The sequence below is a fragment of the Cydia fagiglandana genome, chromosome 11 (assembly GCF_963556715.1).
Source record: "Cydia fagiglandana chromosome 11, ilCydFagi1.1, whole genome shotgun sequence".
NCBI lineage: Eukaryota > Metazoa > Arthropoda > Insecta > Lepidoptera > Tortricidae > Cydia > Cydia fagiglandana.
This window is the reverse complement of record NC_085942.1, coordinates 2861948-2876529: the sequence shown is the minus strand read 5'-3', so window position 1 is coordinate 2876529 and position 14582 is coordinate 2861948. Positions and strand designations below refer to the sequence as shown.

General features: G+C 41.1%; 1 protein-coding gene across 1 annotated transcript in view; it reads left to right on the top strand.

The window, feature by feature from the left end:
- LOC134668777 (alanine aminotransferase 1-like) overlaps nucleotides 1-14582 on the top strand; it is a 57571-nt gene that overhangs the window by 35544 nt on the left and 7445 nt on the right. The window contains exons 3-8 of the mRNA XM_063526236.1: nucleotides 5954-6048; nucleotides 6326-6516; nucleotides 10459-10658; nucleotides 11524-11652; nucleotides 13379-13448; nucleotides 14048-14130. Of these exons, the coding sequence (XP_063382306.1) occupies nucleotides 5954-6048; nucleotides 6326-6516; nucleotides 10459-10658; nucleotides 11524-11652; nucleotides 13379-13448; nucleotides 14048-14130 (768 nt within the window). The remainder of the gene's footprint in view (nucleotides 1-5953; nucleotides 6049-6325; nucleotides 6517-10458; nucleotides 10659-11523; nucleotides 11653-13378; nucleotides 13449-14047; nucleotides 14131-14582) is intronic.

The following is a 14582-nucleotide window of genomic DNA, read 5'->3' as shown; positions in this document are numbered from 1 at the left end:
AATACGTGCGAGATCTAGCGAGATCTCGAAATTGCGAGATCTAGATAGCATTCCCTAGTCCTAGCTGAATTGGTTGTTTCATACACTTACTCTTACTCTATAGAATGTCCAATCCTGCTTTACAAAGACGTTAATATTTATATTTGTCATGTCTATACTTCGTTTCTAAGCATTATTGAAAAAAAAAACTTACTTGATACTAGTATTAACCACTAAGTACATAAATAGGGTAATTCGCCAGTAACAGGCCACTATTAGTAACTGGCCACGCCAAACCAAAAATGAATTCTATTCACTTATAAATATAATTCATTTTAGTATAAGGGGTCATCCATTAATTACGTCACACGTTTAGGGGGAGGGAGGGGGTCAAGAAAATGTGACATATTGTGACATGGGGGAGGGGGGAGACACAAAATTTGTGACGTCACTTTAACTTCATCAGTAACCGAATTTTTTTTTAAATTATTTTATTCGCTGTACATTTAAATAACAAGTTTTTAAAACGATAACCGTTTTTATTCTTTTAATTTTCTTTCCATAGCAGTTTTGGGTTATAAAATTACTAATATTTATATCGTCAAAAATATTTTGATAAAATATTAATAATACTTAGGTACTTACTTAATTTGATTTGGCGATTTCGTAGAAAAAAATGTGACGTCACACTAGGGGGGAGGGGTTTGCCAAATGTGACAAGGGGGGGAGGGGTCAAAAAACCTAGAAATTCGTGTGACGTAATTAATGGATGACCCCTAAGGTGGCCAGTTATTGAAACCTTATACCTACTAAAATGAATTCTGTATAGAGGTGAATAGAATTCATTTTTAGTTTAGGGCGGCCAGTTACTGGCGAATTACCTTATTCGATATCGAGTTCCGTAAACGTAAGCCGGGTAAGTAAAAAAGTTCAATCGCAATAGGGTAATTCGTCAGTGGCCACCCCAAACCAAAAATGAATTATATTCACCTATAAATAGAATTAATTTTAGTATAAAGTGGCAAGTTATTGAAACCTTATACTAAAATGAATTCTGTTTATAGGTGAATAGGATTCATTTTTAGTTTAGGGCGGCCAGTTATTAAAAGTGGCCAGTTACTGGCGAATTACCCTACTTAGTAGTAGCAGTAACAAAAAGTGGCAATGCAAATTGCAATCAGTGAGGTGCGCGCCAGCGTGAGTACGGGCGCACTGCACGCGTCTGTGTGCGTGCATTACACATACAAATACAGTCTCTCACGCCGCGGTTACGCCCCGTCAGAGCGACGGGTATATTCAGCTTGAAATCTCAAAATTGACTTTTAGCTCAGCTCCTGTTTCGTCTTAACGGACCGAGACATACGATTTGATAAGTTTGAAGTTTAAATTAAAATCTATATTAGATACGTTAAGGTCATTTGACAAAGGTTATTTGATAACAAAGACGTTGTTTATCGTGTGACATGTCTATAATTAACTTTATGGGTTTTGATTAAAATTATATAATCACAACGCTGTTTTCCATCACACTTATCTTATCACAATTCACGCACAAATGGCTTCTCTGGCATCGCTTTGACAGTTGACTGACTCACGCTAGACCGGGCCCGGGCCGGGTCGGAGCTTCCGGTGCTTCATTTTGTATGGAAAGTACCACGTAATCACTGATCAGCCGTCATAGAAAATGTATGTCGGGCGCCTCGTCCCGGTCTATCGTGAGTCATCCTTAAGGGCCCCCCCACATCTAGCGTCTTTCGAGCGTCGGCGTCTACAACTCTATGGCCGCTGCTCGACGCAACGTCGACGCAACTGCGCAGCGACGTCATTTTCCATAGCGCTGACCAGAAGCTAGATGTGGGGGGGCCTTAAATCAACGATTTTTGAAATGTCAACTAGGGCAAGGGTTGGCTTTGTAAGGGCCACTTGCATCGTCCCTCTAACCCGGGGTTAACCGGTTAAACCTGGCGTTACCATGGCTACCAGCACAACTTGACACTATATGTTAACGGTTTAACTGCTGAATTCTGTGGAATGGTGCAGGTGGGCCTAAGAGCCATTTGCAATGGAAATCACTATCTCCAAAAATCTCAAAGAGTCCTTGAGGTATGTTCATTGCAGTTTTTTAAAACCTCTAAGTATTATCTTTAGCCGCTTTTTATAGGGGTTGTGCACAAATCACGCGAGGTGTTTTCGGCTACTTTTTGACCCCCCTCACACAACCTCACGTGTATTTTTTTGAATTTTTTTCATTCGTGTTTATTTTTATATTTTCGTTAAATAATGTAGAAAAATACACGTTTCCTTTATACCCCCCTCCCCCAACGTGATCTATTGTGATGTTTTCGTGACCCCCCTCCCCCCATCGGACCTCGCGTGATTTGTGCACAAGCCCTAAGTCCCTCAACTTATACTCTGTATCTTTAGGTAGGTACTTAAAAGATTATAAATATTTATCACATTTATTGACTAATCAACCAAATATAAAAACTTTTTACAAAAAAAAGAAAACCGACTTCAAAAAGGATGAAATAAAATATTATCCATTTTAAGTCTATGCGTTACCAACTGATATGTTTGAAGTCGGTGCCAAGCCACCTTTGGAAGCATACCATGAATTTGGTGCGAATCGATAAGGATGTACGTTGGTTTGCCTTACACGACGACAATTAACGTACTTTCTGTAGGTACAGTTGACGTTAAAAATATGTTTACACTTTTCGTCTTATTACAAAGGAGTAAGGTGCAAAAGTGTAACCATATCTTTGACGTCGAATGTACCTAAGAACACACCTCAGAACACACGATCAAACCTTCTTAGCACAGTCCGTACCATGTTAGTCGGCACGCAAGCGTGAGATTGGGACTGAAGTTATTTCCCGTCCCTTATTCAGAGAACTACGTTTCATAATATAAAACAATTCAAGGAATTTACTTTCTTGCCAAATGTCACCTAAAGCGGTTCAGTTGTATAGCCATTAAAAGGTGACAAAGAGGCAGACAGAATTACTTACACATTTATAATAGTTATTAATATAGTTCTAATGGGATTTATAGTCATAAGGCTGATTATATTTGACGGGTATTGTTACTACTTGGCTTGGCACCGACTTCAAACATATCAGTTGGTAACGCATAGACTTAAAATGGATAATATTTTATTTCATCCTTTTTGAAGTCGGTTTTCTTTTTTTTGTAAAAAGTTTTTATTTTTCCATTTTTAGTTTTAACGCATTGTTAAGAGCGCGACGCGTGAATGAAAAATAACATCATGATTAATACTAAATTCGTGTATCTACTTTAATAAATATGTAATCAGGAATTTTCTCGAGTCCGTCTGGGAAATTACAATTCCTGTCACTACACTAAATCCATCCTCCGCCCCGCCACTGACCCAATCTCTCAACCCCCCCGATCACTCTACCTCACAGCGTATCAACTCCTGATCCATGTACCCCTCGGCCCTGAACCAGCAGCCCTACAACCACCATTACCCGACCCCTTTATCCCCGACCCCTTAACTCCTAACCCTAACCCCCGATCAGTAGCCTTACCAGCTTTCCAAGAGTTTGACATTGATTTATTCGCTAGCGTGTGTGTAACTTACTTTCTTTGCATCTCGCTCGTATTGGCATATTAGTGCGAGCGAGATGCATAAAAAGTTAGTTACGAAGACGTTAGCGTCGCTAACTTAGCGAATATGTCAATGTCAAACTCGTGGTAAGGCTACACTTGCACTACATCAAATTGGCGGTGTTCGGAAGAAAATGCTTGAGTTACTTTAGAAAACACCGAAATCACTTTACACGTGCCTTTAAAAACTGAGGAGTTCCCTCAGTTCCTCATGGATTCCATCATCAGACCAGAACCAAAAATAATACGAAAACACCTAGGAGGCAACTCCTTCCAAACAAAAAAAGAATTACTCAATTCGGATCACAGGTGCCGGAGTAATCGCTGAACATACTACATTTAAAAAATCATCATTATTATCATCAAAACAATCATCATCATCAGGTCTACTTCATCAAAGTGGTGGTTTTCGGGAGAAAATGCTCGAGTTGCTTAAGAAAACACCCAAATCACCATGCATGTGCCTTTAAAAATTGAGGAGTTCCCTCAATTCCTCATGGATCCCATCATCAGAACAGAACCAAATTAAAATGGGACCAACTCGGAGGTAGTTCCTTTCAAACAAAAAAAGAATTACTCAAATCGGACTACGGATGTCGGAGTAATCGGTGAACGTACTACATTTAAAAAATCATCATCATTATCATCAAAACAATCATCATCATCAGGTCTACTTCATCAAAGTGGTGGTTTTCGGGAGAAAATGCTCGAGTTGCTTAAGAAAACACTCAAATCACCATGCATGTGCCTTTAAAATTTGAGGAGTTCCCTCAATTCTTCATGGATCCCATCATCAGAACAGAACCAAATTAAAATGGGACCAACTCGGAGGTAGCTCCTTTCGATCAAAAAAAGAATTACTCAAATCGGACTACGGATGTCGGAGTAATCGGTGAACGTACATAGAAAAAAAAAAAAAAAAAAATAGCCACAACCGAATACAGAACCTCCTCCTTCTATGAAATGGAAGTCGGTTAACAAAACCACTGGCCCCTGTTTCACCAACGTGACAGGTGCGACGAATTGTAAAATCACTGTTGCTGACGTCACAGGCATCCATGGGCTACGGTTACCGCTTACCATCGGGCGGGCCGTATTCCTGTTTGCCACCGTCATTGTATTATTAAAAAAAACGTTATGATATCGGAAAAAAACAGATATTTATTTTCTCTTGCTAAGTTTATGACAATTGTCACAAGAAACACTACAATTGTCACGAAATTCCGACATATAACTCATTACCTGTCAAGAATTACCTACAATTCTTCTAAATCTTTGACAATTGTCAGAAACTTCGCAGGAGAAATATCTGTTTTTTTTCAGATATAATAAAGTTTTTTAAAATAATACAATGATGGTGGCAAACAGGAATACGGCCCGCCCGATGGTAAGTGGTAATCGTAGCCCATGGATGCCTGTGACGTCAGCAACAGTGATTTTACAATTCGCCGCACCTGTCACCGATGTGAAATTGGGGCCAGGATCTGTCACTGAACGAACTGACTTTAACCTGCATTATTTGATCATGTAATGTTTTCATCTACCCTCAAGTGGCTTAAGAAGGCATTTGAGGGTAGATTTTGTTTACTCTTTTTTAAATACCTAAAGATACAGACTATAGGTACCCACGTCGCCATTATACTAGCTCTATAGAAACGTGGATACTTATGTAAGAGCCGCGGTTGGCCTGACCCCTGGACTAGGATATCTGAGTAGTAATGACACAGTAACCGTGAGTGTATTAGTATTATGACAAAATATCCGCTCCACGGTGTCAAGGCTAGTGTATTTTAGCGGTCGCGGTCAGATTCAGTAACGTTTTACGTTTGTGTGTGTGTATGGTCGGCTAGATTGTCGGCCTGCACAGGTTCCCTTACAAATCTGGGCTCTTTTCGACATGTTGTAATCTATTTCAATAAACAAACAAAACCACCTGACATGAACATTCGGCCAAACCTTGAAAATTCTAACTATTTTATATTCAAACAATGCCAGTAATGCTGTAACCCAGTGTTATCATTTCGGTCGCAATCTGTGGGTCGCGAAGCCTCCTAGCCTAGGAGAGAACCAGCGGTCGGCAACAGGCGGCCCGCGAACCTCTCACTAGCGGCCCGCTAGCCACCCTGGCAATTTTGTATGTAATATTGACAAACGACAATGTCTGATATAGTCATAAATATTAACAAAGTGCGGGTAAACTTCGGTAATTATTATGTGGCCCTTGGCTGCTAAAAGGTCCGCTAGGAACACTTAGGAAACACTTAGGCATATTATACTGTCCAGACAAACATTGCCGAATGCCGCCAACATTGGCCATGTGAATAAATGTGTGAATCTTTGACAGGTGTTGGCATGCGTCTCTTTCCCCGAGCTTATCGACACATACGACTTTCCCAGCGATGTGAAAAAACGCGCTCAAGAAATTCTCGAAGGTTGCGGGTACGTACACGTTTTCATTAATACCTTTCACTACACCTTATAAAACGAAGTCCTCCGCCGCGTGTCTGTCTGTTTGTATGTTAGCGATAAACTCAAAAAATACTGAACTACGGATTTTCACACGGTTTTCACCTATCAATAGAGGGATTTTTAGGTGTATAATTTGTTAAGGTTTACCCGGGCGAAGTCGGGGCGGGTCGCTAGTTTGCTATATAGTACAATTACTGTTTCTGTGGTAATACTTAATAATTACAATGATAATTCATATAATTTTCAGTGGCCAGTCAGTCGGCTCCTACACCGCATCACACGGCATCGAACTAATCCGTCGACACGTCGCCGAATACATCGAGCGTCGCGACGGCCATCCAGCGAAATGGGACGACATTGTCCTTACGGGTGGCGCTTCTAGTGGTATCAAAAATGTACTACAATTGCTGTGTAATGACTGTGGAGGAAAACCTTCAGGTGAGCGTTTCTGTCTCGCTTCAGTAACCAGGTTATCGTATCTCTGTCCCTGTTGTATCACATCGAACTGAGCTGTCGACACGTCGCCGAATACATCGAGCGTCGCGACGATCACCCAGCGAAATGTATTGCAATTGCTGTGTAACGACTTGGGAGGAAAACCTTCAGGTAAGTGCATTTTGTCTCGCTTCTACAACCAGGCTATCGTACCTCTGTCCTTGTTGTATTACGTCGAACTATTCCGTCGACACGTCGCCGAATACATCGAGCATCGCGACGGCCACCCGGCGAAATGGGATTACATTGTCCTTACGGGTGGCGCTTCTAGTGGTATCAAAAATGTACTACAACTGCTGTGTAATGACTGTGGAGGAAAACCTTCAGGTGAGCGTTTGCTGTCTCGCTTCTACAACCAGGCTGTCGTACCTCTGTCCTTGTTGTATTACGTCGAACTATTCCGTCGACACGTCGCCGAATACATCGAGCGTCGCGACGGCCACCCAGCGAAATGGGACGACATTGTCCTTACGGGTGGCGCTTCTAGTGGTATCAAAAATGTACTACAACTGCTGTGTAATGACTGTGGAGGAAAACCTTCAGGCGAGCGTTTGCTGTCTCGCTTCTACAACCAGGCTATCGTATCTCTGTCCTTGTTGTATTATATCGAACTAATCCGCCGACACGTCGCCGAATACATCGAGCGTCGCGACGGCCACCCAGCGAAATGGGACGACATTGTCCTTACGGGTGGCGCTTCTAGTGGTATCAAAAATGTACTACAATTGCTGTGTAATGACTGTGGAGAAAAACCTTCAGGTTAACGTTTGCTGTCTCGCTTCTACAACCAGGCTACCGTATCTCTGTCCTTGTTGTATTATATCGAACTAATCCGCCGACACGTTGCCGAATACATCGAGCGTCGCGACGGCCACCCAGCGAAATGGGACGACATTGTCCTTACGGGTGGCGCCTCTAGTGGTATCCAAAATGTACTACAATTGCTTTGTAATGACTTGGGAGGAAAACCTTCAGGCGAGCGTTTGCTGTCTCGCTTCTACCACCAGGCTATCGTACCTCTGTCCTTGTTGTATTAAGTCGAACTAATCCGTCGACACGTCGCCGAATACATCGAGCGTCGCGACGGCCACCCAGCGAAATGGGACGACATTGTCCTTACGGGTGGCGCTTCTAGTGGTATCAAAAATGTACTACAATTGCTGTGTAATGACTGTGGAGGAAAACCTTCAGGTGAGCGTTTGCTGTCTCGCTTCTACAACCAGGCTGTCGTACCTCTATCCTTGTTGTATTAAGTCGAACTAATCCGTCGACACGTCGCCCAATACATCGAGCGTCGCGACGGCCACCCAGCGAAATGGGATGACATTGTCCTTACGGGTGGCGCTTCTAATGGAATCAAGAATGTATGGCAATTGCTGTGTAACTGTGTGTGTGTGTACTTGGGACTCTTGGGAGGGAAGCCTTCAGGTGAGTGTGTTTTGTCTCGCTTCTGCAACCAGGCTAACGTACCTCTGTCCTTGTTGTATTACGTCGAACTAATCCGTCGCTGAATACATCGGGCGTCGCGACGGTCACGATTCTAATGGAATCAAGAATGTATTGCAATTGCTGTGTAACGATTAGGGAGGAAAGCCTTCAGGTGAGCAAAGAACCATCTCCTTTTTAAGGCTTCTATATCACACAAAAGTTATTCGAAGACATTGTAGTGCAGAGAAGTGCAAAGGGCCTCCATAGCGTGACACGCCTACTCATTTTGTGCTTACAAAAATTGACTTAATTTTTCTTCGAAAATTCTTACCTAGTTAGTTTGACGTCTAGACTTACTGTATTGAAGTATGCATCAAGCGATATATGACATACATGCTTCGAGCAACACGGAAGGGAGGCGGCATTCGCACTATTTCCCCTCTGCCGAGGTACAAGATTAGCGCGTCAATATAATCTAGCGCGGGTAATAAAACTAGTTGCACTTGGATTTTTCACTAGACCGAGTCCAGACGCGCGCGTGAACACTGCTGCACAAAAATGCCTGTTTGCTCGGTTTTTTGTTATAAAAAGAGGTCGGGGACATCAAATTTACAAAAAGAAAGTGTTACATTTCACATGTAATATGTTTTTAGGGTTCCGTACCCAAAGGGTAAAACGGGACCCTATTACTAAGACTTCGCTGTCCGTCCGTCCGTCCGTCCGTCCGTCCGTCCGTCCGTCCGTCCGTCTGTCACCAGGCTGTATCTCACGAACCGTGATAGCTAGACAGTTGAAATTTTCACAGATGATGTATTTCTATTGCCGCTATAACAACAAATACTAAAAACAGAATAAAATAAAGATTTAAATGGGGCTCCCATACAACAAACGTGATTTTTGACCAAAGTTAAGCAACGTCGAGAGGGGTCAGTACTTGGATGGGTGACCGTTTTCTTTTTGCTTTTTTTTGTTTTTTTTTTTGCATTATGGTACGGAACCCTTCGTGCGCGAGTCCGACTCGCACTTGCCCGGTTTTTTTACATATCATACGTTTAATTACATTTAAATACAATTATTATATTTTAGTCTCAAGTAATTGTTGGATTTATCGATTTTGCTCGCTCAGTACAAATTGCGGATCGGTCGACCGACAAATCCGACTTCTCATCTCTCAGAATACAATGACACACTTCAACGAAAATGTGTCAGTGTGCGTGTTGTGACACTCGTCCGTACACAAAAAGAGATCGAGGTTTGCAAGATTTGTCTTTGACGTGTGTCATTTTCTATGTATTTGTGTCGTCATTACAGAGGGCCTACCGCAAACCACGTTCGACGTGTTGCCTCCCTGTCACACTTACGTATGAATTTACAAGTGCCATAGAGAGGCAACACGTCGAACGTGGTTCGCGGTAGGGCCTTTGATTGGATTTTGTATGTAAGTGTGTGAGAAGTGCGACTGTGTGCACCTTCCCCCCGCGAAAAATGGCAGAATGATTTGCACGGTGAGATATCGCTTGGGCCCCTCCCTTCCGACGTGTCGGAAGCCGGTGTTGCTCGAAGCATACATGTGTAAATTGTACGTATAGGTTAAAACGACAATGATCATCTCATTGGTATTCAAACAAATGAGTTAGCCGAGCAATTACTATGTGACCTTCAACGTTCATGTTTTAATACTCTGTAGTCGAGTTTAATATTGTTTATTGTTTCACAGTGCGGTTATAACGTAATCCATTACTGGTTGGAAATATAAAATCATGATGTGAAGTATGACAAAAAATATATAAGACTTTATTTTATTTGAAATATTCGTATTTAACTATTCAAACTCTTATTTGCAAACCATTTTCGACCACTTGTAGGTGTCAGATTGAGCTGAAATTATGTATAATTATGTCAATCAAAGGCAATACAATACATATTATGATGATGATGGTGATGATGATGACGATGATGATATTATTAATAGGTATATCTAATGGTAGAAATCAAATTTGGCCAAAGGAACTCGGTGACCACTAAAAAATGATTTTAGGCACGTATCATAAATATAAATAGTGGTATAAACATCAAATTTTAATTAACTTATTTATTTTCTGACAATAACATTCAGTACTTTTTGTCTTTTTTTTCAACTCATTGACCGCCAAATACGTTAACTCTGATACGCACGGCCTCACAGTGGCGAAGCTAGGGCGGGCGAAGTGGGCCGTCGCCCACCGCCTCAGGGGGCTTCGCGTGAGGCCCCTTCGGGCACAATAAAAAAGCCTCGCAGATACGACTTCGCCCACGGCTAGATTAGTCCACGCCACTGCGGCCTCAGCCCAACCTTTGCGCATTCCGACAAGCTTCACAATAACGCGTCGCGCACGATAGATGTCGCATTCAAAGGGTTAAAAATATTTCTTTTTGCATCTTAGACTTAAAATAACTCACCCCATCTCTTTTTTTCAGGTGTTCTCATCCCCATACCCCAGTACCCACTATACTCGGCATCCTTAGCGGAATACGGTCTCACCCAAGTGGGGTATTACTTAGACGAAGATAACGCCTGGGCGTTGGACGAAGCGGAACTAGAAAGGTCCTTGAAAAGCGCGAAGGACTGCAGTGTTAGGGCCATCGCTGTTATCAACCCAGGCAACCCTACAGGACAGGTATGTATATAGACATTCCTTTCATATTGATTGAATTAGAAGAGTACAGCCTTAGTTATTTGCCAAGTGGGCTACTATTTAGACGAAGATAACGCTTGGGCGTTGGACGAAGCGGAACTAGAAAGGTCCTTGAAAAGCGCGAAGGATTGCAATCTTAGGGCGATCGCTGTTATTAATCCAGGCAACCCTACAGGACAGGTATATAGACATTCCTTTCATATTTATTGAATTAGAGGAGTACAGCCTTAGTTATTTGCCAAGTGGGCTACTATTTAGACGAAGATAACGCCTGGGCATTGGACGAAGCGGAGCTAGAAAGGTCCTTGAAAAGCGCGAAGGATTGCAATGTTAGGGCGATCGCTGTTATTAATTCGGGCAACCCCACGGGACAGGTTAGTATATACTTATTATGTATGTACATGTATATTATGTATTTCGTATTGTCTAAATTACAGCTTAGGAGCCTATAGCCTTTGTCGAGGTGGGTTACTTAGGCAATGTGCGGGCAATCGCTGTTATCAATCCGGGCAACCCCACGGGACAAATTAAATTAGTCTTCAATTTAAATACTTTCTTTTCTTAACCTCATCTTAAGGAAAAACTCAATTCTGCCCGTAAAGAAGTTACGAAAAATTTTGAATATCATTTTCTAGTATAGATTATAGTCTATCAAGGCATTTCCGTCAGTAGAAAAAAAGCGGCAAATATAAAGAATGTAGGCGCAATGGGTTATCCTGCCATAGCTTTTACTACTGACAAAGTTGTTTGACAGACTATATACACATTGTAGAGCATTTTTTCCCAATTTTGACACCATCTCGTTTGACATTAATACTATTAATAATGACGTTTGTATTCGTTACAGGTCTTAACGCGGTCCAACATCGAGACGATCATCAAATTCGCCCACCGACATAACCTGTTGCTTTTGGCTGACGAGGTATACCAGGACAACGTGTACGCCGAGGGAAGCAAGTTCTTCTCATTCAAAAAGGTAAGCCGATTTTAGTATATCCTTATAATAACCAAGGCACCGATAAACGCCCGTCAATTTCAAAATATAACCATAATTTTAGAACGTATTTTTGAGTCGAAAAAGTTCGTTCACAGTCTACGGATGTCGTTGGGGCATATTTGGGCGTTTTCAGAAATAAATATCAAAAACCCGATTTTCACACATCTCGGTGTTTTTGGGTTCTTTCAACTCAGAATTACTAGCATATTCAATTCTGATGATAAAATAAAATGTCCCAAAAATTTGTATGAAAATTGTACGCACGTATAAGTGAAAAATTTTTTCGTACTAAAACGTGACGTAATGGAATGGACATTTTGGGACATCTTTTTTTAATGTTGGGATGGAGAATGCTGTCGATTCTGAGTAGAATGAGCCCAAGAACGTCCATATGTGAAAGAATCAGATTTTCAATATTTATTTCTGAAAACGCCCATTTATATGAATATAATACCCTGGTGATCTTCTGGATTAACCTATTCAGTGCCAACACAAGCTTGTTAACACATTCACTGCTAGCGACCATATTTTCTCTTGTTATCAGCTGCGCTCGTAGCGCTTAGCTTGTGTTGGCACTGAATAGGTTAATCCAGAAGATCACCAGGGTAAAGTGTCATTCTATGGAACTTTCTAACTATGTAAACAAACCGCCATATTGAAATTGTCTCTGAATGATGAATTTAGTATAGTTCGTTTTTTTAGCATTAGAAATAAGGTAAACAATCTTGATGTGTCTTTTAAATGAAAAACGCATTTTAAAAATAAGTTACGGCAAATATGTAACAATTATGAATCTAATACGATCATTTATATTCTGCTGATTTCATAAGTAATAGTTTTTGATTATTAAAAAGCGTTTTTCAATTAAAAGACATGTCAAGATCGCTTACCTTCTTGCAAGTTCTTTCTAATGCTAAAAAAGCGAACTATAACTATGTAAACAAACTGCCATATTGAAATTGTCTCTGAATGATGAATTTACTAGTGACTTTTATTTACATAGCAAGTTCCATAGAATGACACTTTACATTCGCTTTGGGCACTCGTGAATTATACGGTAGATAAATTGTACTATTACTTATTCTGTGATTAGGTAGCCAATTTTTTTTTTAATTATGAATGGGCTTACTCATGGCCACAGACTAGCCGAGGCGTAGACGTGGCCTACGATGGAGCGAGCTCGCCCAGAAGGTGCCTGTTCACTCTTGATTTGAGGTTGCCTGGTTATAAGAACACGGAAATATCATTAACGTATATAGGTATGGACTGGCCTTACGGGCACTAAAAATGGTACTAGTTTAGCGGTGTGACTCACGAATTCCAGCCAATCGTGCAGTCTAACGCAACTAGTTGCGACCAATAGCGTGCGTGATGCGGACTCGTCAACCAATCGCGCGCGTGATGCGAACTCATCAACCAATCGCGTTGTACCGGTGTCACACCGCTGTACTGGCCCCTGTTATGCCTCATTATTATTGTCCGTAAGGCCAGTCCCTAGATATCTATGTCAATGGGAAATATAGACGCCGGCAAGGAATTCCATTCCCTGACAGTGCGCATAAGGAAAAAAGAACATGCAAAGCGCTTCGTGCGAATTGGTGGAATAGCTACCAAGTAAGGATGGAAACCGGCCGTGCGTCTAAAAGTCCGATGGTAGAATGGGGACGGGACAATTTGATAATAATATTGCTTTATGTTAATTCAGGTGCTGAGAGAACTGGGTGCACCATACACGAATGAACTTGAATTGGCTTCTTTCATGTCTATCAGCAAGGGTAAGTTAAATGATAATCGTCACCATTGAAATGAGATTGTTTGTGCGTTGTTCTTTTGGCATCAGAAATCGGATAAAAAAACTTATTTAACCAGAGTTTATTAACCTCTAGCCGCCCATACGTCAAACCTTGCCAAGCAAAATGAAAGTTCTAAGTTCAAAATAGAATAGAACAGGAGACCTTTTTATAGGTCTCTGGGCGTCTAGAGGTTAAATACGAAAAACTTACAACTTCTATACAACGCTGCGAGACCTTATGACAAAGCGATAGGGTCCAGTTTTGTGTAATTTTCGATACCGATATGCTCGATAAATAAATAAATATTATAGGACAATTTTACACAGATCAACCTAGTCCCACAGTAAGCTCAATCAGGCTCGTGTTGTGGGTACTAGACGACGATATATATAATATACACATATGTATATACAAATACTAATATATATATAGAAAACATCCATAACTCAGGAACAAATATTTGTGATGAACACACAAATAAATGCCCAGAATGACAGAGTCACTACCGACTAGGCTAGGAGGCCGCGTTAACATGTAAGAATCGTAAAAGTTCAATATAGAAACTCATTGGTCATTTGCAGGTTACATGGGTGAGTGCGGTCTTCGCGGCGGTTGGATGGAGTTAGTCAACTTCGATAAGGCCGTTCAGGCCAACCTCTACAAGGTAACAATATATATTTGAATATTTAAAAAAACCGGGGGTTTGATCTGGCAACTGAATTTAAAAAAAAAAATATTCTTATGGCAGTTAGTGCTATCTGACCTTCCAACTCAGAGGGAGAACTAGACGTTATTGGACATGGTTTGCTTACGATGTTTTTCTTCACCAAAACGCAATTGATATCAAATGATCTCGAACCCAAGACTTCAGGTCTAAAAGATTTACCGCTACGACACCGACGCTTTCGAATGTAACTTCAGCTAATTTATATTTTCGTCACTTATATACTCTGTATCTTTACGTATTTAAATAAAAGTAAACAATATCTACCCTCAAATGGTTCCTTAAACCATTTGAGGGTAGATGAAAACATTAAGCAGGCCACTGACGAGCCTTCCAAATGGATGCCGTTGCAATAGATTCATCCAAATGGACGGCATCCTAATATTAAACAT